The sequence below is a fragment of the Balaenoptera acutorostrata genome, chromosome 2 (genome assembly GCF_949987535.1).
Source record: "Balaenoptera acutorostrata chromosome 2, mBalAcu1.1, whole genome shotgun sequence".
Taxonomy (NCBI): Eukaryota; Metazoa; Chordata; class Mammalia; order Artiodactyla; family Balaenopteridae; genus Balaenoptera; species Balaenoptera acutorostrata.
The window spans coordinates 92635826-92660994 of record NC_080065.1 but is presented as its reverse complement, the minus strand read 5'-3'; the positions used below and the strand labels follow the sequence as shown (position 1 = coordinate 92660994).

General features: G+C 34.7%; 1 protein-coding gene across 5 annotated transcripts in view; it reads right to left on the bottom strand.

Moving 5' to 3' along the window:
• The window catches only part of FER (FER tyrosine kinase), a 467575-nt gene that overhangs the window by 339757 nt on the left and 102649 nt on the right, over nt 1–25169 (bottom strand). For all 5 annotated transcript variants that reach the window (XM_057540547.1, XM_057540548.1, XM_007192081.3 and 2 more), the window contains one exon: nt 5–188. In XM_057540547.1, the coding sequence (XP_057396530.1) occupies nt 5–188 (184 nt within the window). The remainder of the gene's footprint in view (nt 1–4; nt 189–25169) is intronic.

Here is a 25169-nt window from a genome sequence, read left to right as displayed (position 1 = left end):
TTACAGTGCTTTTATCATTTCTTCTTGCATCTTTTGTAAGGAATCCAGAAGCAGAGGAAGTGTAGTGTCATAATACTGATTCTGATGAAGCTGCGCCCCTTTCAATGCCAATACATATTGATTATGCAACATATGAAGTTTCATTGTGGCTTTGTCGTAACGTTCCTTAGCCTTTTCAGTTTCTTTCCCTGAAAAAAACATTGAATAAAGTTAGCAAAGAGATAATTTTAAAAGTTCTATCTTCACTATGTGCAAACTGAGTTACCACTATTTCATGTTATACATTTTATGAATAATAAAAAGGTTACTGAACATATACTATGTTTATTTGCCAGTACTTTGTACAAAGGATGCTCTGAAGGAAGCATGCACTGCAGTAAATGTTTGGTGAATAAAGGTTAATGGACAATTTTTTGAAAAATTGTACAGATATATGATCCTTCTCATCTTCAAGGAGCTCACACCAAACTGGAACAACAGTGCACGTGAAACTGTATAACCAAGAAAACAAGAAAGTTTGTAAATAATGTTAAATTTTGAGGTCTAGGTTTGAGATATGAATAAAGACCAGGGAAGTCAGACGAGACTGTGGAGAAAACAGACCTAAAAAGATGAGGCAAGTCTGGAAAGGTATAAGAAAGACAGGATAGACAACAGTTCCTCCCTCTCAGCTTCTCTTTCTCCATTTCTTCCTTCCTTTCATTCAGTAAATATTATTAACTGTTCACCCCCAGGAACTGTGCTAGACATTGAGAATTGAGTATTTGGCAAAACAGAGTCTTTGACATACAGCCCATGGTCTAGTGATTTGAAATATTGAGTGAAAACATGAAGAGAAAAAGCAATGTTCCATCGGCAAGCAAAGCAGTAAGCTCAAAGACAGCAAGTTTTGAGGAAATGAAGGAAATGTGTCTGTACAGGTAGGACAGTTTTAGGTTGTGAATGACTTAGAAATCAAGCACAGAAATTTAAACTTGATGCAGAAGAAGTCTAAGAGATGATAATTTTATGAACTAAAACTTTTTGTAGACTTCCCTGGTGGTGCAGTGGTTAAGAATCCACCTGCCAATGCAGGGGACACGGGTTCAAGCCCTGGTCCAGGAAGATCCCACATGCCGCAGAGCAACTAAACCCGCGCACGGCAACTCCCGAAGCCCCCACTCACCGCAACAGAGAAGCCACCGCAATGAGAAGCCCACGCACCGCAACAAAGAGTAGCCCCTGCTCGCTGCAACTAGAGAAAGCCCACGCGCAGCAACAAAGACCCAACCCAGCAAAAATAAATTAAATTAATTAAAAAAAAAAAAAAAACACCTTTTGTGGTTCCTTTACTAAAATCATTCAGAAAATATTTACAGACTGGTAATATAAATGAATGACTATACAAATAAATGAAATTTTTAAGCAGATCTTCAATGTTTGATGCAAACTGAACAAATATTTCTTGTCAATTATTTAGATTTAGGGAATAAACTTTTCAAAGTATATGTTAATTTTTGCCCTCTATCCAAGGAGACTCCTCCAAATGAATCTTTCCCCAAAATAGATCTTATGTTGAGAATTTTAGACATCAGAGGCTGTCCTCTGCTTCCAATCTGTTCAGGCTCAGCATCCATCTGGGTATTCCCTATAGACAGGAGTCAGAAAAGTATTCCATATTGGAGAATGTCCTCAGCCAAGGGCCAAAAGCAGAGAAAAGGCCAGGGGTTTTGCAGACAGAGGAAACCTCAGACCATGCCCAGGTATAGCAATAGAATTAGAACAATTTTCTTGCCTTTCTCATCACTTTCCTAATTCTGAGGCAAGGAACTACATCCAGCTGGTGAAAAAGGAAACAGAACTTTCCAGCAGACTGGTATGTCTCTATTACTAACAAATTCTAGTGTTTCTGGATACTAGAACCACCACTGACTTCTCCCGGGGAGCTGCATATAATATTTCACAGAGCATAATTCTCTACCCAAAGACCATTAGCTGGTTCCTATTCAGAGGGATATTCATAATTGTCCAAGTTATTCATAAAATGTTGCCCTGGATAACCTATTTCACTTTATAACATAAAGAACTTGTTGATGAGAAAATAACTTAATCACTAGGGTATATTTCCTAACCCTTTCACAGCTGACTACAAAGAGATTCTAATACAGAGTGAAAGAGATTCACTACAGTGGGAGGATGGGAGCAAATATATTAACTCAGTTCTGATCTGAAGGAGTCAGAAAAAGATAACATTAGCCATCAAATGAGTGGGTTTTCTCACTTTTTGACTTCAACCCACAGGATAATATATTTTACACCATGAACCAGTAAATAATCATATAAATTTTTAAATACATAACTGAAATAAGAAATTCATTAAAAAATTCTTCCCCTTATTATGAAGGATGCTCTGTGATTTTTTAAAAATTCTATCATTTGAATTATGAATTTTTAAAAATGTTCATTCGGAAACCAATAAATTTTTTGCCTCATCTAATATAAATCCCTAGAGTAGTTGTAACTTACTCTGTATGGCATTAACTTAGGAATTAATAAACCACTTCAATAATACTAATCACAAATGATTTTTTAACATTCGCAGGAACACACCTGCCTACATGTTCAGTTACTTTAATAATTTTTTCATAGAATACTATATTTATTTACCCATAAACATTGCTACTTAGCATCCTTCTTGTAGAAACACATTTCTAAAAGAGCCAGTACAATTGATACATCTATGGCCAGCCCTGCAGCCTTCCTCTAAAATGACAACCCCCTTTTCTGCTTACCCACATGAGTCAGGGGGAGACTCCCATGTGAAGATACCACCCAAGATCCAAATTGTATTCCCAACGAAATAGGTACCAATCTTTCGGCTGGGAGCTATGTCACATTAATGCCTGAACACCTGCTGGAGTGAAAGTCCATGAACATTTGCTGCAGAAGTTGCCAGAACAGCCCTTTCTAAGGCCCTTTTCCTTGAGTTGGTTTTGTTTTGCTTTCTTTTTGTTTTTGATTCATCATTTTTAAACTAGTTTAAGTTGCTGTTGCTTGGAATTCAACAAATTCTGACAACAGACATTTCAAAAGTTCATGTACAATTATGCAGATAAATTAATTCTAAGTAATAAAGAAGTCTTCTGGGGTCCACGTGTTCATAATAAGAAAATAAGGCAACAATATTTGAGTACTGTATTCTAATTTGTTGATTTTTATTATAAGTTTAAAAATTATAACTAGTAAATTCAATGAAGTCCATACTTTATGTCACCTCTTTAAAAATATTGCTTTTTATATGAACTCTATTATTCCCAATTAATTACTTAGATTTTTTAGTGTAACTTCAAGAGTCAAGCTCTCCACACAAACATTTTCATGGAGACATTTAAACCATTTAAACCGCCCATCTGTCCTCCTATTGCACAGATTTTTAAGCTGCACACCACCCATCTGTCCTTCTAGCTGGTATAGAAATGACGAATGAAATACACAACACTCAGCTCACTAAGATTTTATAATCCAAAATTACATTAGAAAAGTTAAGAACTTCCCAAATAATTTTTTTCTCTTTATCAGATACAGTGTATGACCAACAATCTGAAGAAGGCTATCATAGCCAAAATCTAATTATCAACAGCTTACCAGTGGTCATTAGCAAATTTAGAAAAAATATGCTTTTGAAAACATCTGAGGCAGAATCCATTACATTAAAATAATAATACATAATGCTAAAAGATTCTTTAGCTTTGGGTCTAAAACTGAAATTGGGGTATGCCGTAGTAGGGCTCTTTTGTTGGTTCGTTTGTTGTCCTCTACGCTCATAGACACTCGTGCACTTGGTTATAAGATGTACTTGGGCATGCACCCCATACTTCCTCCCTTGTAGACATGAACAAAAAGTTTCAAAAACATGCTCACTTGCCATGATTTGAAACGGGATCCTATTGTACTTTTTTTCTTGATTTGTTTTAAAATAAACATTTAGGGTCCCAAAGAGACTATGTAAGTAAATTCAAGAAATAGTAATACTGTGTGAAAACCAAAGTTACTACTAAATTTTTTTTTAATTCCATTCACGTAAAATATATTGCAAAATACTACCCACCACCATTCCTGCCACACAGCTTTTTGGTTCAGAATATCTCAGATCAATATTAAACTTTCTTAACTTTTAAATAACTACATTTGAGCTTAAAATCAATGTGAAGTACACAGAGTGAATAAATTCTAATGACAGACACAGAATCATACCTCTGTTGCTGTATGCTTTTTTTTTTTTTTCAAATGATGAGAAGCACTGAAGCAGGGAATGGAGTTATTCTACGTGTCAATTAACAGGGAGAAAAACATTGAATTTTTCCTCCTCCACATAATGAAATTCACAAAGAGATTGAATTACAATTCTTTTCCACCACTTGTTGACAAACCCGTTTAATGTTTGTAATAACAGAGTGTGTATACAACATGTCATGCCACAAACAATATTATGAAGCCAGCAAAACTCAATTATGTATGTTTGACATTTATAAGAGACAGGCTAGACTAGCCATTAAGCTAGTCTAGAAAGTCAAGTATTTTTTATTATAAACTTCTGAAGCATTTACCATTTGTTAAATATTATGGTGAAAAGCCTCTGGATAATAAATGAGAAGTGATTATTTTCCAAAAGTAAACCGCAAGTAGTCTCTGCTTTGATTTGGATAAATAAACATTCTCCCACCTTACATTTTTCCTTTCTTTCAAAACGTTCCACCTCAACTATGTAACGTTTACTTATTACTCTGAGTAAAAAGAAAATGAATGAGAATTCATCTTAACTTACAAGTTATTTGGCCTAAATGTCCGCATATGTTTTTTCACTTGGAAGTTAAAGTTCAAGTATGATATGTGGGAACAATGAATGAGCTACCTATTTTACTCAGTGATGTTCTGAGTCAATTTTCATCTCAGCTTCTCCTTTGTTTAGCTGTGTAACCCAAGCAGATCATTTAGTCTGAATTTTAGCTTCTAATTTTTAATCCTGGGAGTTAAATCGTGTGCTCTACTCAATCCATTGGCTTGTGATGGAAATCAAATGGCAGAAAGTTGTCACAATGCACAGTTAACAACAAAGGCTAAAGAAGACAGAATTTGGAGAGCTGAAAAAACCTTTTTGATTATATGCTCCTATGAAGCATTAAAAAATACAAGATGTGCATCCATAGTGTGCTAGCTTTAATAGATTTCCTAGTATAAGAAAATTTGATGTATCAATCTAGAAATATTTATTGAAATGCATTATGAGTTTTAAACTGTTCAAGGAACTAAAACAGTGATATTTTAAAGTTCAATATAAAATACCTTTAAAAAGCAAGCTTTCTAGTTTGGAAATATCAAGCAAGGAAATATCATTTCCTTGCATATAGTGACTGCTAGATTCAATTGACCCACAGTCTTTTAATAACCTATAAATTGAATGATATACCATGGTCAAAGCTATATTCTCTCTTTTTTTTCTTAATTATTATTTATTTATTTGGCCACGTGGCTTGAGGGATCTTAGTTCCCCAACCAGGGATCAAACCTGTGCCCCTTGCAGTGGAAGCCCGGAGTCTTAACCACTAGACCGCCAGGGAAGTCCCAAAGCTGTGCTTGGGGGGATTCTGAGTAGCTGGGCAGCAGCATAATTCTGAATCTCCCAAATATCATCTAAAAATATAATAAAGAACAAAAAGAAAAACAAAACCTGCACCCTCAGTATAATAGGCAGAGAATGTCCAAATTTTAAATTTTCAATGAGTAGAAAAATAAACATCAGGGCTTCCCTGGTGACGCAGTGGTTGAGAATCTGCCTGCCAATGCAGGGGACATGGGTTCGAGCCCTGGTCTGGGAAGATCCCACATGCCGCGGAGCAACTAGGCCTGTGAGCCACAACTACTGAGCCTGCGCGTCTGGAGCCTGTGCTCTGCAACAAAAGAGGCCGCGATAGTGAGAGGCCCGCGCATCGTGATGAAGAGTGGTCCCCCACTTGCTGCAACTAGAGAAAGCCCTAGCATAGAAACGAAGACCCAACACAGCCAAAATAAAATAAAATAATAAAATAAAATAAAACATCAAATCTTTGCAAATGATCTCTCACCCTCCCACTGCAAGCATTCATGGACACCAAAGACTGTTCTGAAAAAAAAAAAGAAAAGAAAAATGCGCTAAAGAGACAAGAGCTAGCAGTATGCCTAAGACTCATCTAAAACCACCATAAGAATAAGAAGATCCACCCTACATGTGAAAGTACTGAAAACGTGTAATGGTAGATCACCGAACTGACTACAAGGTAGGGACTTAAAAGTGTATATGGAAGAAAAATAAATAAAGTGTATATGGAAGATAACGGAGGCAGTCTTAGAAAGGTAATACTTCAGGCAGAAATGGTTAAAATGAAGGGACTTTGTAAAGGGAAAAAGAAAAAGTCCTGCAGAAAGAGAAAATAAAGAAAAATAAAAGGACACAAATCTTTGTCAAGAACATGAAAAGAATGAGATTCTATCCTACTTGGCAAGGTAAAAAGTTAGGCTTACCCTGGGCCTCACTTTTTAACTTGCCAAGTAGGGTAGACTCTCATTCTTTTCATGTTCTTGACAAAGATTTGTGTCCTTTTATTTTTCTTTATTTTCTTTTTCTGCAGGGGAAGGGTAAGCTGTGACAAAGTGAGAGAGTGGCATGGACATATACACACTACCAAACGTAAAATAGATAGCTAGTGGGAAGCAGCCACATAGCACAGGGAGATCAGCTCGGTGCTTTGTGACCACCTAGAGGGGTGGGATAGGGAGGGTGGGAGGGAGAAGGAGACGCAAGAGGGAAGAGATATGGGAACATATGTATATGTATAACTGATTCACTTTGTTATAAAGCAGAAACTAACACACCATTGAAAAGCAATTATACTCCAATAAAGATGTTAAAAAAAAATAAAAAATAAAGAAAAAAAAAAGTTAGGCTGCCTCAATTTCATGGATGTGGGCAAAAGAGACAAGACTCTTGGGACAGAGACAAAGGACAGTTTATTTCTCACAGCAGTATGAGTAGCTAAAGTATCATCATTTGTGAACAAAAGACCGTAAAGTCAAACAACACCCAACAAATTCACAGAAAATGTATGTACCGTGTATAACAGATAAAGGGCTATTCACTGTAATATACCTTTTAAATTCTTAAAATTTTAAGAAAAAAAAAAGACCAAACTTCAATTTTTTTAAATGGGCAAAAGAACTCACTAAAAAATAAATACTTTAAAATGGGCTTTAAACATATAAAGAGGTTGTCAACCTCAATCCCTCACTCATAATAAAAGAAATGCAAATCAAAATTACCTACCAACTTAGCAAACACTGTTTTGGCAAGGATGTGGAGAAACTGATACTCATACATATCTAGTGGGAATGTAAATCGGTACAATTTTTATAGAAGGAAATTTGGCAATATCTAACAAAACTACACACACATTTATATTTTGACTCTGCATTCACACTTCTAGAAATTTATGCTTAAGATATTCCTTCAACAATAAAAAAAAAAAACTTACACACAAGCTTATTCATGGTTGTAGTATAAATAACTGAAAAAACTACAAATAAACTATATGTCCATACACAGGAAAGTGCTTGAATAACTTATAATGAAGTGCTATGCAGCAATTAAAAAGAATAACAAAGAAATCTACAAACTGAAATATTGAGGTCTTTCAGGATACAATGTCAGGTAGAAAATCAAAATAAAAAAGCATATCATAATATTGTAGTTTTTGTATAAGAAATAAAGAGATATAGTTAAAGAAGATATAGTTCTCTAAATATCTACTTTTGTACAGTTCTGACTTTTGAAACCATTAATGTCTAACCATTAACAAAATAAATAAACAAAATCAACAAGGGTAAGAGCAGAAAAACAACCTAAAATGGGACACAATAGAAACAAATGAACCAAACTGTATTTCCCAGTGAGTAATGTAACCACACTGAAAGGAGTGGGGAAGGAAAGCATTAATCCAAGTAACTTTGGAAACAGTATTTGACTACAGAGGAAGACTAAAGACAAAAAGAGGTCTAAACAAATACTGAACTGTAGTCAGTAGGTTTCCCTTTTCAGAGGCATAAATTAGCAATTCTGAAATTATCTTCTGTTATTTTAGGATTGAACAAGTAAGTAGATTGTGAATAATAGTAGCCAGGTGTCTCACTGTCAGAGAAGGAAATTACAAATACGTAAATAGGAAAAGACAGAATGAACTATTTGGTGTTCAACTGGAATTGGAAATATCAATGTGAATACTTCAGTTTTAATATAGATAGAGCAACAGGTATAGTAATAGGCACAGATGTATTTGTGTGTGTGTGTGTGTGTGTGTGTGTGTGCGCGTACATTTGCTTATTTCTTATCTATATCCACTGAAAGGACCTAAAACAAAGACATCCTAGTAGCAATGAGCACACCCAGTGCCCAAATATTGGTTTCTAAATACTATTTTCTACTAAATGGAACTATGACTCCTTAGGGAAATGAAGCAAGACCTAGAGCAGAAAAAGTATAAGATAAGCCAGAAAATAAGTGCTCAATAAATAACAGGAACATGTCAAAAGGACAGAAGAACCAGTTTTTGTTTCTCTCTCATGTACAGACAAAGAAAAGGATAAAGTAAATGTGCTAAAATATTAATATTTAGAGAATATGGGTGAAATATATATGGGAATTCTTTGTATTATTCTTTCAAAATTTCCATTGGTCTGAAATAATGTCAAAATAAAAAGTTAAAAATGGAAAGCTGTAAAAATTGATTAACGCTCAGAAGTATCTGAATATTCACTAAATCTAAAAAATTCAGTTATTTAGCCTAGAGATTAAAAGTCTCAGTGATAGAAAAAAACTTAGTTTTAATATGTATGTTTCAAAGCAGGTATGCTTACACTATAGGTAATATTAATAGATAAAGACAGCCAGAATTTTTTTTAAAAAAAACTATCATTCTACTTTATAAGACTAGTCAAGTGTGTGGGAGAACAACATTTACAGCAAATTAAGGGCATTCATCCTTTAAATCTTTATCCAGAGTCCATGACATCCTAAGTTCTGTGAGAGACACATATTCATAGTCTCTTCTTTAAAAATGCTTGACAAGAAAATTAAGATGGAGGTTCACAAAACAGTCATCATAATGTTAGGATATAATTGTAGAAGAGGGAGTGTAGAGATCACCATATATTTAGTATGGATAACCAACTAGTCACTGATCTAAAACTCCTAATAATGTGCTATAATATACAAGGTTATCTAATAAGTTGATGAATATCCTTAATGAAGTGGTTTAAAAGCCACAGGTTATGAGTAGAATATATCTAGAAGAAACATCATATTGGTTTCCTTGGAGGAAAAAAAAAAAAAACTGGGTAATACGTGGGAGAAAAAGTTTTCACCATCTACTTACTGATTTGTACCTTGTGATTTTGAATTTGGAACCATATAAGTATGAAGAGGAAGCCCATGAACCCCACTAAGGGGGGAAAATGGAATCTCAATGGAAATTCCACAAGCTCTCACCAGTCTATCTAACCTCTTATCTGAATAAGGCTGTAGCCCCTCTTGCACTATTTCAATGAATAAACTGCCCTTGCTCTTAGCTAAGACCAATCCATTCCCTTGGGTACTAGATCCATTCTCTCCTATACAACAAGCACGTTGCTCCAGCAATTCTTCCTTCATTCTGCTGCCTCATCAACTTTTCCTTCTTCATGGGAACATTTTTGTCAGCAAACAAGCTACAATAGCTCCTAATCTTTAAAAAAAAATTCCCCCTTGACTCTACTTCTTTTACTTAACTCCCTATCTCTCTCTTTCCCTTTACTGCAAAACTTCTAAGAAGATTTGTGTATACTAGTTATCTCCAGTTTTTTTCTTCTCATTCTTTCTTAAACCCATCCCATTTAGGTGTTTCCTTCTACTGTTCCACTGAAACTGTTCTTGTCAAAGTCACCAATAATGTACGTTTTGCTAAATCCAAACTTTAGTCCTCATCTTTTGTCTTAGCAGCACGCAACTGCAAATCACGTGATCATTTGTTCTTCCTTGAAATCCTTTCACCCCATCTGGCTTCCAGAATAATATATTCTTTTGGTTTTCCTTTTATCTTAGTCTTCTTTACAATTTCCTCCACATTTCTGTGACTTCTTAATGTTAGGCTCAGACTTAGGACTCTTTTCTATCTTAATTAATACCCTTTGTAATATCATCAAATCTCATGGCTTTAAATATCAACTAACAATCAGATTGATAGTTCAACCCCAGAAGTCTCCCTGGAACTCCAAAATTAGAGATCCAAGTGCAAATCTGACATCTCCACTTAGATGTCTAATAAGAATCTCAAAACCAAACTCCTGATCTTCACCTCCAAATCTGCTCCTCCTATATTTTTCTCCATCTCAGTAACAACAATGCCATCCTTCCCATTGCTCAGGCCAAAAATATTGGAATCATTCTTGACTTCTTTCTCTCACACTCTACATCTAATTCATCAGCAAATCCTTAAGCTCTACTTTCAGTATATAATAAATCTTCAGTATCCATGGATTCCATATTTCCATGAATTCAGACCTACTGCCTAAAATTTCTTTTTAATCCCAAAATTGATACACACATTGCTTTTCAGGTCAATCATGGACATGCACACATGCAGAGCAGCAAAGGAGTCACCTGATACACACATTCTCAACTGAGGTTGAAAAGCTATGCTCGGCCTTTTTGTTTCAGCTCTTCTACTGTAAACTCCTTTTTGTAGTCTATTTAGTTCCACATTTTTTGCATTTTTGTGCTTTTCGATGGTAACTTTGATTTTAAAATGACCCCCAAGCAGAGTGCTGAAGTGCTGCCTAGTATTCTTATGCTCAAGGAGGCTGTGATGTCTCTGATAGAGCAAATATGTGTTAGATAGCTTTGCTTAGTCGTGAGTTATAGTACTGCTAGCTGTGAGTTCAATGTTAATGAGTCAACAATATATATTAAAGAAGGTGTCTTTAAACAGAAACATACAAAAAACAAAGTGATGTATTGATCAACTGTCGAAAAAGTTGTGACCCTGCTTAAAGGGACCTAATCCCTTATGTTATGCTCACCAGGGGCAATGATTCAGTAATCAGCTAATGCTAATTTAGTATTCACAGTGACTTTTTAGAATATAACTACCATAAATAACAAGAATCAATTGTACATGTATCCAGAATTTGCCCGCTTCTCATCACCTCTGCTGCTACCACCCAGGTCCAAGCCAGCATGAACCCTTGTCTGTATTACTCCAATAGCCTAGAAGTAATCTTACTTACATCCTTCCCCAACCACTCATATGATTCTCAACAAAGCTACCAGAATTATCCTGTTAAAATGTAAGTTCATGTCATTCCTTTGCTCAAACCCTCCAATGGTTTTCCATCTTACTCAGAGTAAAAGCCCAAGGGTTTTAAAAGAACCAGCAAGATCCAGCATAAGCTGTGCCTCCCGTACCACCCACCATCATTCTTCCTCTCTGACCTCATCTCATACCTCCACACCTTTCCTTTATCAATCCCTCAGTTCCAGCCACACAGGTGTCTATACCACTCCTCAAATATGCCACACATGATCCCATCTCAATCACTTTGCTTTGGCTTTTCCCTCTACCTGGAGTACTCTTTGTCCCAGGTAATCACATGCTTCACTCCCTCACTTCTTTCACTCTTCATTTAAATGTCTTTCTCCATGACAACTAACCTGATCATCCTCTCAACATCCTATCTACCTACCATGTTTTCTCCACTGTACCTTTTACCACCTAACATACCATATGTTTCATCTATTTATTTTACTAATTAGCTATCTTCTGCTCTAAAATGTAAGCTCAAGGAGGCAGGGATTTCCATATGTTCTGTTATCTACAAGATCAGTTATGCAAATAACAGTGCCTGGCACATAACAAGAAAATGCACAAATTAATATAGTTCTTACTTTAAAAAAATAAATTTAAACTTAAATAATTTTTTTAAAATTAAAAGTTATAGAAAGATTACAATTTTACCTTCTGCATCTGTTTATATCATCTTTCTAGTAATCAAGTCCAAAACTAATATTGTTAAGGAGCTCACCTATAAAATATAGAGGAAAATCAGCAAAAGGACATAACTTCTCTTAATCTCATTGTATATGAAACTTAGCTTTGTTTACTTAATAAAACTAAGCAAAATAGGGACAAATCATATTATTGAACTTTCATATTATTTTTAGGAAGTTATCTGCAGAATATAAATTAATCATGTAGCATATTCCATCCCACATAACATTTCAGCATCTGATGCAAATATTACAGCTGTCACTCCAATTTCTGCAGCTTTAACCCAATGCAAATTAGATTAATAACTAAGAGCGCCATTACTCCTTATGACCTTGTAAAGGTCCTATCATATTAAGCTCCATTCACTGAAAAGCATTCATGCCATAAGGTAGCTGCTGATAGATCATGTATTAATAGTTAGGTCCAAAAAAAGACAAATCCTCCCACTTTCAGGTCATTTCAACAAAACTGATAACCAATAAACATAGCCTGAACTCTACTTTGGTCTTTAGTAGGTCATGCATCCAAAATGCATTTCTTTCATATGCTGAACTGAGAGGTAAATTTGAATTTTGTAGTACTTTTCTAGAGGACCTCCATGAATCATCCATACATGATTCTGATTTTTTAAAATCTCCAAGATTTGGTGATTATCAAATAAGAAAGCCAGTTGCCATTCTTAGTGGACTCAAAATAAGGAAATCAACTAAAAGAGCCTTTTCAAAGTTTTATTCATTTTTTAAATTTAGATTTATTTAAACATGAATTTAACCATCTGTCTCAAGTCTGGACTCATTTCAAACTGGTTTTCATAATTAAAGTACTCTAAAGAGAAAACTCAATGGATCTAATCAATTTTAATTGGCTATAAAATATCACAGAACTATTCATAATATGTGAAGAGGCAATTTAAGAAAATATACTTCTCAATTAGAGAAAACTTTACTTTTGAATGAGTCTTCCAACTAATTCCCGACAGTTCTAGCAGTAGGTACCCTCTTACTATGTCGGCTTAGGGTAAGTGAGGGCTTGTAAATAATCAGGGATATTACCAATCCTTTAGCATTCTTCTTTGTTTCTCATAGAGAAAAAAGAATTTGAAAAGGAGTTTGTTTCCCTGCTCTTGTTATAAAAGGGGTGAAGAGAGCTCCTTTCAAACTTCTCTAGGCTGACTGGTATGCACATGTACAATGGGGAAGAGCTCATCCTGTCTTGCTTCTTTCCTGAATATGATGTACAATAAAGCAGAAGCATTCAGACTTCTACCCATGTAAGAGAAGCCCCACAAATGTCTTTGTGGGTATTTTGAGGCTTGGTAAATATTAAACCATAGTGTAATTCTAGCCATCAGAATACATAGTTGTGAAGCAGTTATTTTGACCATCTTTTCTAATATTTCAATATATCTTCAAGTAAGCTAAAAATCTTCAATGCAAAATCATACTTAAATTCACTTAATTCAATACCATCTGGTTCAATATGGTATTCCTTATTTTTTATAAAATTAGCATACACTTACTCTTAAAAAATATTTTTTGGGGCTTCCCTGGTGGCGCAGTGGTTAGGAATCTGCCTGCCAGTGCAGGGGACACGGGTTCGAGCCCTGGTCTGGGAAGATCCCACATGCCGCGGAGCAACTAGGCCCGCGAGCCACAGCTATTGAGCCTGCGCGTCTGGAGCCTGTGCTCCCAACAAGAGAGGCCGCGATAGTGAGAGAGGCCCGCGCACCGCGATGAAGAGTGGCCCATGAAGAGTGGCCCCCGCTTGACGCAACTAGAGAAAGCCCTCGCACAGAAACGAAGACCCAACACAGCCAAAATAAATAAATAAATAAATTAAAAAAAAAAAAAATTTTTTAACTTTGGAAAAAGGTACTACATGGCAATATGAAGAAGGATGTGCATATAAGTATATAGGTAAAGATTATGTATATTTCCTACAACATAAACAAGTGGGGACTGACCAAAGGGCAGACAGCAGAAGCAAAAAGAACTACAATCCTGCTGCCTGTGGAATGAAAACCACATTCACAGAAAGACGGACAAACTGAAAAGGCGGAGGACTATGTACCAGATGTAGGAACAAGATAAAACACCAGAAAAACAATTAATGAATGGAGATAGGCAACCTTCCAGAAAAATAATTTAGAATAATGACAGTGAAAATGATCCAGGACCTCAGAAAAAGAATAGAGGCAAAGATCGAGAAGATGCAAGAAATGTTTAACAAAGACCTAGAAGAATTAAAGAACAAACAAACAGAGATGAACAATACAATAACTGAAATGAAAAATACACAGAAGGAATCAATAGCAGAATAACTGAGGCAGAAGAAAGGATAAGTGACCTGGAAGACAGAATGGTGGAAATCACTGCTGTCAAACAGAATAAAGAAAAAAGAATGAAAAGAAATGAAGACAGCCTAAGAGACCTCTTGGACAACACTAAATGCAGCACTTCAGACCTAGGGACACATATAGACTGAAAGTGAGGGGATGGAAAAAGATACTCCATGCAAATAGAAATCAAAAGAAAGCTGGAGTAACAATAATCATATTAGATAAAATAGACTTTAAAATAAACAATGTTAAAAGAGACAAAAAGGCCACTACATAATGATCAAGGGATCAATCCAAGAAGAAGATATAAAAATTGTAAATATTTATGCACCCAACATAGGAGCACATCAATACATAAGGCAACTGCTAACAGCTATAAAAGAGGAAATCAACAGTAACACAATAATAGTGGGGGATTTAAATACCTCACTTACACCAATGGACAGATCATCCAGACAGAAAATTAATAAGGAAACACAAGCATTAAATGACAGAATAGACCACATAGATTTAATTGATATTTATAGGACACTCCATCTGAAAACAGCAGATTACACTTTCTTCTCAAGTGCACACAGAACATTCTCCATGATAGATCAAATCTTGGGTCACAAATCAAGCCGCGATAAACTTAAGAAAATTGAAATCATATCAAACATTTTTTCTGACCATAATGCTATGAGATTAGAAATGAATTACAGGGAAAAAAAATGTAAAAAGCACAAACACATGTAGGCTAAACAATACATTACTAAATAAGCAAGAGATCACTGAAGAAATCAAAGAGGAAATCAAAAAATACCTAGAGACAGATGACAATGAAAACACGACGATCCAACACCTATGGGATGCAGCAAAAGCAGTTCTAAGAGGAAAGTTTATAGCAATACAATCCAACCTCAAGAAACAAGAAAAATCTCAAATAAACAATCTAACCTTACATCTAAAGGAACTACAGAAAGAAGAACAAACAAAACCCAAAGTTAGCACAAGGAAAGAACTTATAAAGATCAGAGCAGAAAGAAATGAAATAGAAACAAAGATAACAGCAAAGACCAATAATACTAAAAGCTGGTTCTTTGAGAAGATAAACACAGTTGATAAACCTTTAGCCAGACTCATCAAAAAAAGAGGGAGAGGGCTTCCCTGGTGGTGCAGTGGTTGAGAATCCGCCTGCCAATGCAGGGGACACGGGTTCGAGCCCTGGTTTGGGAAGATCCCACATGCCGCGGAGCAACTGAGCCCATGAGCCACAACTACTGAGCCTGTGCATCTGGAGCCTGTGCTCTGCAACAAGAGAGGCCGCGATAGTGAGAGGCCTGCGCACCGCGATGAAGACTGGCCCCTGCTCGCCGCAACTAGAGAAAGCCCTCGCACAGAAACGAAGAGCGAACACAGCCAAAAATAAATAAATAAATAAATAAATTTATTTAAAAAAAAAAAGGGAGAGGACTCAAATCAGTAAAATTAGAAATGAAAAAGGAGAAGTTACAATGGACACTGCAGAAATACAAAGCATCATAAGAGACTACTACAAGCAACTCTATGCCAATAAAATAGACAACCTGGAAGAAATGGACAAATTCTTAGAAAGGTATAACCTTCCAAGACTGAACCAGGAAGAAATAGAAAATATGAACAGACCAATCATAAGCACTGAAATCGAAATTGTGATTAAAAATCTTCCAAGAAACAAAAGTCAGGACCAGATGGCTTCCCAGATGAATTCTACCAAACATTTAGAGAAGAGCTAACACCCATCTTTCTCAAATCTTCCAAAAAATTGCAAAGGAAGGAACACTCCCAAACTCATTCTACGAGGCCACCGTCACCCTGATACCAAAACCAGACAAAGATACTACAAAAAAAGAAAATTACAGACCAATATCACTGATGAATATAGATGCAAAAATCCTCAACAAAATGCCAGCAAACAGAATCCAGCAACACATTAAAAGGATCATACACCATGATCAAGTGGGATTTATCCCAGGGATGCAAGGATTTTCAGTATACGCAGATCAATCAATGTGATACACCATATTAACAAACTGAAGAATAAAAATCATATGATCATCTCAATAGATGCAGAAAAAGCTTTTGACAAAATTCAACACCCATTTATGATAAAAACTTTCCAGAAAGTGGGCATAGAGGGAACTTACGTCAACATAATAAAAGCCATATAAGACAAACCCACAGCCAACATCATTCTCAATGGTGAAAAACTGAAACCATTTCCACTAAGATCAGGAACAAGACAAGGTTGCCCACTCTCACCAATATTATTCAACATAGCTTTGGAAATTTTAGCCACAGCAATCAGAGAAGAAAAAGAAATAAAAGGAATGCAAATTGGAAAAGAAGAATTAAAACTGTCACTGCTTGCAGATGACATGATGCTATACATAGAAAATTCTAAAGATGCTACCAGAAAACTATTAGAGCTAATCAATGAATTTGGTAAAGTAGCAGGATACCAAATTAATGCACAGAAATCTCTTACATTCCTATACACTAAGGATGAAAAATCTGAAAGAGAAATTAAGGAAACAATCCCATTCACCACTGCAACAAAAAGAATAAAATACCTAGCAGTAAACCTATCTAAGGAGGTAAAAGACCTGTACTCAGAAAATTAGAAGACACTGGTGAAAGAAGTCAAAGATGACACAAACAGATGGAGAGATATACCATGTTCTTGGATTGGAAGCATCAACATTGTGAAAATGACTATACTACCCAAAGCAATCTACAGATTCAATGCAATCCCTATCAAATTACCAGTGGCAATTTTACAGAACTAGAACAAAAAATCTTAAAATCGGTAATGGAGACACAAAAGACCCCAAATAGCCAAAGCAATCTTGAGGGAAGAAAACGGAGCTGGAGGAATCAGACTCCCTGACTTCAGACTATACTACAAAGCTACGGTAATCAAGACAATATGGTACTGGCACAAAAACAGAAATACAGATCAAGGGAACAGGATATAAAGCCCAGAGATAAACCCAGGCACCTATGATCAACTAATTTATGACAAAGGAGGCAAGGATATACAATGGAGAAAAGACAGCCTCTTCAATAAGTGGTGCTGGGAAAACTGGACAGCTACATGTAAAAGAATGAAATTAGAACACTCCCTAACACCATACACAAAAATAAGCTCAAAATGGATTCGAGACCTAAATGTAAGACCGGATACTATAAAACTCTTAGAGGAAAACATAGGAAGAACACTCTTTGACATAAATCACAGCAAGATCTTTTTTGATCCACCTCCTAGAGTAATGGAAATAAAAACAAAAATAAACAAATGGGACCCAATGAAACTTCAAAGCTTTTGCACAGCAAAGGAAACCATAAACAAGATGGAAAGACAACCCTCAGAATGGGAGAAAATATTTGCAAATGAATCAACGGACAAAGGATTAATCTCCAAAATATATAAGCAGCTCATGTAGCTCACTATTAAAAAAACAAACAACCCAATCCAAAAATGGGCAGAAGACCTAAATAGACATTTCTCCAAAGAAGACATACAGATGGCCAAGAGGCACATGAAAAGCTGCTCAACATCACTAAATATTAGAGAAATGCAAATCAAAACTACAATGAGGTATCATCTCACAACAGTTAGAATGGGCATCATTAGAAAATCCACAAACAACAAATGCTGGAGAGGGTGTGGAGAAAAGGGAACCCTCTTGCACTGTTGGTGGGAATGTAAATTGGTACAGCCACTATGGAGAACAGTATGGAGGTTCCTTAAAAAACTAAAAATAGAATTATCATATATTACCCAGCAATCTCACTAGTGGGCATATGCCCAGAGAAAACCATAATTCAAAAAGACACATGCATCTCTATGTTCATTGCAACACTATATACAATAGCCAGGTCACAGATGCAACCCGAATGCCCATCGACAGATGAATGAATAAAGAAGACGTGGTACATATATACAATGGAATTTTACTCAGCCATAAAAAGGAACAAAATTGGGATATTTGTAGAAATGCGGATGGACCTTGAGACTGTCATACAGAGTGAAGTATGTCAGAAAGAGAAAAACAAATATCGTGTATTAACGCATACACGTGGAATCTAGAAAAATGTTACAGGTTAACCGGTTTGCAAGGCAGAAATAGAGACACAGATGTAGAGAACAAACATATGGACACCAAGGGGGGGAAGCTGGGGTGGGGGGAATGAATTGGGGGAAAAAAAAAAGTGGAGATTACAGTGAACCAAAAAGAAATCTGGGAGTGAATAAACTCATAACAACTTTCAGAACAAATGAAGAAAGACAATGAAGTCCACTAAGACTGTAAAACTTAAGTTAATGTGTTAAGTAGACGCATGGATGATTTAAGAAAAGACCCACATCATAATTATCCAGGCAAAATCTATAATGCCTAAGATGAAAAATATACTACATGAGATTAAAGGGAGATTAGACACTGCAGAAAACGAGATTAGTAAAATTGTAGATATAATCATAGAAACTAACCAAAATGAAACAGAAAGCAAAAAAGACAAGGGGAAAAAAATAAACAGACCATCAGTTGGCTGTGAGGCAAATACAAACAGCCTAATACACATGTAACTGGAGTCTTCAAAGGACAGCAGAAAGAGAGACGTAGACAGAAAATATACGTGAAGAAATAACAGCTGAAAGTTTTCCAAATTTGATGAAAATTATAAACCCTCAGGTATAAGAAGCTCAAAACCCACAAACAGAAGGAGAAAAAAAAACTTACAGGAAGGCACATCATAATCAAATTGCTCAAAATCAACAATAAAAAGGAAATCCTAAAAGCTGCCAAAGGGATATAAAACATGCAGAGCAACAAAGAAAAGTATGAGAACAGATTTCTCCTTGACATGACCAAAGGGCAACATCTTTAAAGATCCAACAGGGAAAAAACCACCTGCTAAAAGAAAATTCTATACCCTACAAAAATATATTTCAAAATCAAAGGTGAAATTAAAACTTTTTCAGATGTACAAAAGCTGAGAGAACTTACTACGTGTAGACTTACAAGAAATGTTAAAGTAAGTCATTCAGGCAAAAGTAAAATGATACCAGATGGAATGAAGAATGCTAGGAAAGATAACTACATGGATAAACATATAAGATGTTTTATTATAATTTTAAAGATACTTGACTTAACAAAAACAAAAATATTAACAATATAGTACAAACTTAAAAACATATGCAAAAGTAAAATATATCACAACAATAGCACAAATATAGGAAGACTATACCAGTGTAAGGATTCCTTATTATACACAAGGTGATATAATATCACTTGAAGGTATACTATGGTAAAGCAAAGATAAAATAACAAAAGAAAAAGTTACAGCTAATAAGACAACAAAGGAGATAAATGGGAATCTTAATAAATTTTTTTCAATTAATCCAAAAGAAGGCAGAAAAAAGGAAAAGGAGAATAAAGAACTGATGAAACAAAGAGAGAAAAAAACTGCAAGATGACAGATTTAAACCTAACATTGTCAAAATCAGTCACATTAACTATAGTCTAACTATCCCAATTAAAATGTAAAGATTATCAAGATAAAAAAGCAAGACCTAATTATATGGTGCACTTCAACTATATAAAGACTAAAAAATGTTGAAGTAAAAGGATGAAAAAAAGATATATCATGTAAACACTAATCAAAGTATCTAATATTAATATCCGATAGAACAGATAACACAGCAAAGAATACTACCAGGGATAATAAAGGTCATTTCATACGACAAAAGGGTCAGGGCATCAAGAGGATACAACAATCATGACTACTTTTACACCCAATAACAAGAGTTTCAAAATACATTAAGCAAAAAACTGACAAAACTATGAGAAGAAACAAACAAATCTACAATTACAGTGGGAGATTTCAATTGCCCTCTCTCAATAATTGATGGAACAAGTAGACAGAAAATCTGTAACAACATAAAAATTTTTAATAACACTATTAACCAACTGGCCCAAGATAGCAATATAGACCACTGCAACCAACAACAGCAGAATACATATTCTTATCAAATGCACATGAAGCATTTACCAAGATAAACCATACTTGGGCCATATACCATGTATTCATAAATGTAAAAGGAATAAAGTCACAAAAAGAATATTCTCAGACTAAATGAAATTAAATTATAAATGAAAAATAGAAACTTTTTTTAATGTCAAAATTTTAGGAAACCAAATACATTTCTAAATAACCTATGTATCAAAGAAAAAAAAGGCCAAAAGGAAATACTTTAAGTATTTTGAACTGAAGAAAAATGAAGACACAATATATACAAATGTATGGAATGTTGTTAAAACAGTCCTTAGGGAAATTCATAGCACTAAATGCTTGTATTAGAAAAGAAGATAATTCTCAAATCAATGATCTTAGTTAGCTTCCACATTAAAAAAAAAAAAAAGAAAAAATAGAAAAACTGGTGCAAACTAAGCCTAAAGCAAGCAGAAGGAAAAAAAAACACAAAGATTAGAGATAAATCAATTAAACAGAAAGCAGAAAATAGAAAGAAAATAAAGCCTAAAGCCAATCTTTGAGAAGATTAATAAAATTGATAAACCTCTAGCCAAAATGATTAGGAAAAAAAGAGAAGACACAAAGTACCAATAACAAAAATGAGAAAAAAAATATCACCACAGATTCTACAAATATAAAAAGGTGGATAAGGGAGTATTCTGAACACCTTGGTACCAATAAATTAAACAAATGAAGTGGACAATTCCTTGAAAGATACAACCTACTAAAACTCAAAGAAAAAGATAAACAGAATAGCCTATATCAATTAAAGAAATTGAATTTATAGTTTAAAAATCTTAGCAAAAGAGAAAAAAATAAAGCAAGCAGACCCAGATGGCTTCACAAGTGAATTCTACCAATATTTAAGAAATATTAAGAATTAAACACAAATAGTTCTAAGAGGGGGCAATCATGCAGAGGACAGTATTATCCTTATACAAAAATGAGACAAAGATAGTAAAAGAAACAGACAAATTTGAAAATCCAAAAAAACTTAGCCAACCATATCAAACAACATAAAAAATAATAATACATCATAACCAAGAGGAGTTTATTCCAGGAATGTGAAGTTGGTATAATATTTTAAAAATCAATCAAAATAATTCACCATATCAAGGTAAAAGAAGAAAAAAAATATCCATCTCCACAGATATGGAAAAAGCATTTGACAAAATATAACATCCATTCTTAAGCAGGAATAAAAAGGAACTTCTTCAACCCGATAAAAGGAAAAACCGGGCTTCCCTGGTGGTGCAGTGGTTGAGAATCTGCCTGCCAATGCAGGGGACACGGGTTCGAGCCCTGGTCTGGGAAGATCCCACACACCACGGAGCAACTAGGCCCATGAGCCACAACTACTGAGCCTGCGCGTCTGGAGCCTGTGCTCCGCAACAAGAGAGGCCGCGATAGTGAGAGGCCCGCGCACCGTGATGAAGAGTAGCCCCCGCTTGCCACAACTGGAGAAAGCCCTCGCACAGAAACGAAGACCCAACACAGCCAAAAATTAATTAATTAATTAATTAATTAATTTTTAAAGAAAAAGAAAAACCTTTGAAAAACTACAGTTAACTTCATATTTATGATGAAAGTCTTTCCCCTAAGATCAGGGACAAGGCAAACATGTTTGCTCTTTCTATGTCTGTTCAACACTATACTGGAGGGTCTAGCTAGGGCAATTAGGCAAGAAAAAGAAAAAAAAAAAGACATCCAGATTGAAAAGGAAAAGGAAAACTGTCTTTGTTCATAGACAATATGATCTTATAGGAGTTCTTTTGAGAAGTCATCTACTCTTTATAAAGATGATGTGACGGCAAATGTTTTCATTTACAGCCATTATGTCAGAACCTTAGTTTGGACACAAGCTTTATGGATTCACAAAATTGTTTTATGGCAAACCTAACAATGTGTTTAACTAACTAAAAGTATTCAGAACTTAATATGCTATAGGAAAGTAAAACCTGTGTATCTTGCATTCAAGAACTTATTATTCCATGCTATCATGAAACACTCTATTAACTTCAGCTCAGTAGGCTAAAATTATTTTGGTTGTTCTCAGCATACATGTTATAAATAATAATCAATAGACTAATGTCCAAATTAGTCCAAGTCAATTTAAGACAAACATTTGTTCCCTTGACACAGCATAGAGCAAAATGACTTTGATATTTAGGGTATATTATTCAATACCAAAAAATTTAACTAAAATGGTGCTATATTCATATTACAAATGAATGTTAATTTACATTAGACAACATAAATCAGTGTTCCTTTGGATATAAATTCTAACATTGAAAATTTAAACTATTTTGTTTAATCCATACAGCAGGGGTCAGGAGTTTGGAATTTCAGTATTAACCCAGGCTTCCAGCTCATCTGCTACTGCTGCTGAACCTCCAGTTGCAGTAACTGAACCCTTGATTCCAAACCAATTCTTGATCAAATCCAGATTTAACCCTTACTTACTATAGGAGCTATTTCTGGGTCCTATCTCCCCCAAAGCCTTGTCTTCTCAAGCTGGACACTATATATCAGATTGGGTTTTTAAATAGCTTTTCCAAGACCTCCTAATGTCTAAAGCAACGACTCTGAATGCCAGAGTCACAGCTTGGGTATCCACCACCAGTGCCCCAGCAATTCCTAGAGCCTATTCCAGAAATGGCCTGGTGTGGCCTCTCCAGATAAACTAAGGTTCTGACATAAAGCCTGTAAATGTTGGAAGAATTTGCCAACACATCATTCTTATAAAGAGTAAATGACTTCACAAAAAAAAACCTATTTCCATGTTAAAGGTAGAAGGAGTTTGAAAACAGATACAAAATTTTCAAAAATATGATTTTATACTTTTTCATGTAATCATGAGTATAAAGACAGTTGTGATTATAAAAGGGGAATTCACATATGTCTCATGCATTTACATAGTTATATAAGAACTTACTTTAAAACTATATACTCTATACATTATAAATTGATTTAATGGGAGTAATCAAATTCTTGAAAATAAAAAAGTACTATCACTAATACCGTTAGAAAGAAAATGTAAATAAGCTCACATATTTTAACTTCAGGAGACTCAGTCAAATAATACATTTCTTAAGATCAATTAAAACTATGGTCTTCAGATTTTCTAGTTGCCTTCTTACTACTGATACAACACTGAATGGTATTTTATCTCTATAATAAATAATAAAGATAAGTAATAAAGAACAATTATTACCTGTGAATAATCTTTGATAATATAAACTTTAGGTACAAGAACTATTTAAAACTTTATTATGATATCACAATTAGATTTCATTTTTTAAACAAAAACTATGTCTTTAAAAGTAGGTATCAAACACTTGGGAGTAATTATGTACTTCTTTTCCTAACTAATCATTCTCCAACAGATATAGACCTAGTGTGAAATACTTCGCATAGATGGATTACAATATAGTTGGATTAAGTCACCACTTGTTCTGGGTGAATTTAATGTGTGGATATTTATAATATAGGAAACTAATTTGAGAATGCTAGCCAAGCATTATGTAATGAACTTTATAAAAATAACCCTTTGACAGATTGAGTAGTAATGCTCAATGTACAAAACTATTTCTGAATCACTCTTGATGGTTTAGCAAGGGATCCCTTGTATAAAGACTAAATTTTGAAAAACAGTAAAGACTTGCAGTTCCCAAGTTAGAATATCAACTAGAAGTGGGTAAGCTCCTTGAATGTTTGAATCTCAATAACTTAAAGATAGCAAATGCTCAGTAAATACTTCTTGATTATATAAAGCACTCTTTAAAATAAAAAAGGAATAATAATTAGGTATACAAAGTTTGAAAATTATGAAATAATCGTACAACATTGGAACTTACATCTAAGACTATCTGACTCCAAAGACTGACTCATCTTTCCACTATTGCATTTTTTCTTTTCTTCACTTAAATAACTTACATAACTGAATTATAAAAGCATTTTAAAAGATATGTTTGCATTAAAAAGAGATCGTAATCTCAAAATGCTGGTTGAGGTACAAGAAAAATAAGTAAAAATAAGTAAACTGTGAATACTAATTCATCTAGAAACACTGCAAGAAGCAGAAACGTGAAATAAATGTGGGAGGGATGGAGACAGGGAGAAAGGGAGACACAAAGTAAATGCTGAAGGGAATACTGGGAGAAGGGAGGGCAAGGGAGAGAAGGGGAGGGACAGAGAAGGAAGGAGAGGAAGGAAGTAGGGAGGAGAAAGAGGAGGAGGGAAAGGGAGACAGAAAGGGAGGAGGGGGGGAAACTGCATCAAAATCAGTCTCCCTTCTAGTCTACTGGGAATAACAACAAAAACACAGTATTTTCATTGTGTAAGGTATATCCAAATATCGGAGCTGTTTATTTCATTTACCTCAACCAAACGACAAAATAATATACAAGTAAAAGAAAAAGAGAAAATATATTAATAAATGAGAAAGGTAAATTTAATAATTAAAAAAATGTTTTAAAAAGAGTTGCTAATAATGCTTCTATTTAACCAGAAAACAACAAAAATTTTATAATTAAAAAAAATCTAAATATGAAGACTATTTAGTCACATTTAAAAACTATAACCACAAACCTTTGATTAAAACATAATGTTTCTCTTTCCATTTACTTCCAAAGCTTATTATGAAAATTTTAGTACAATATAGATATAAAATTAAGCTATGAAAG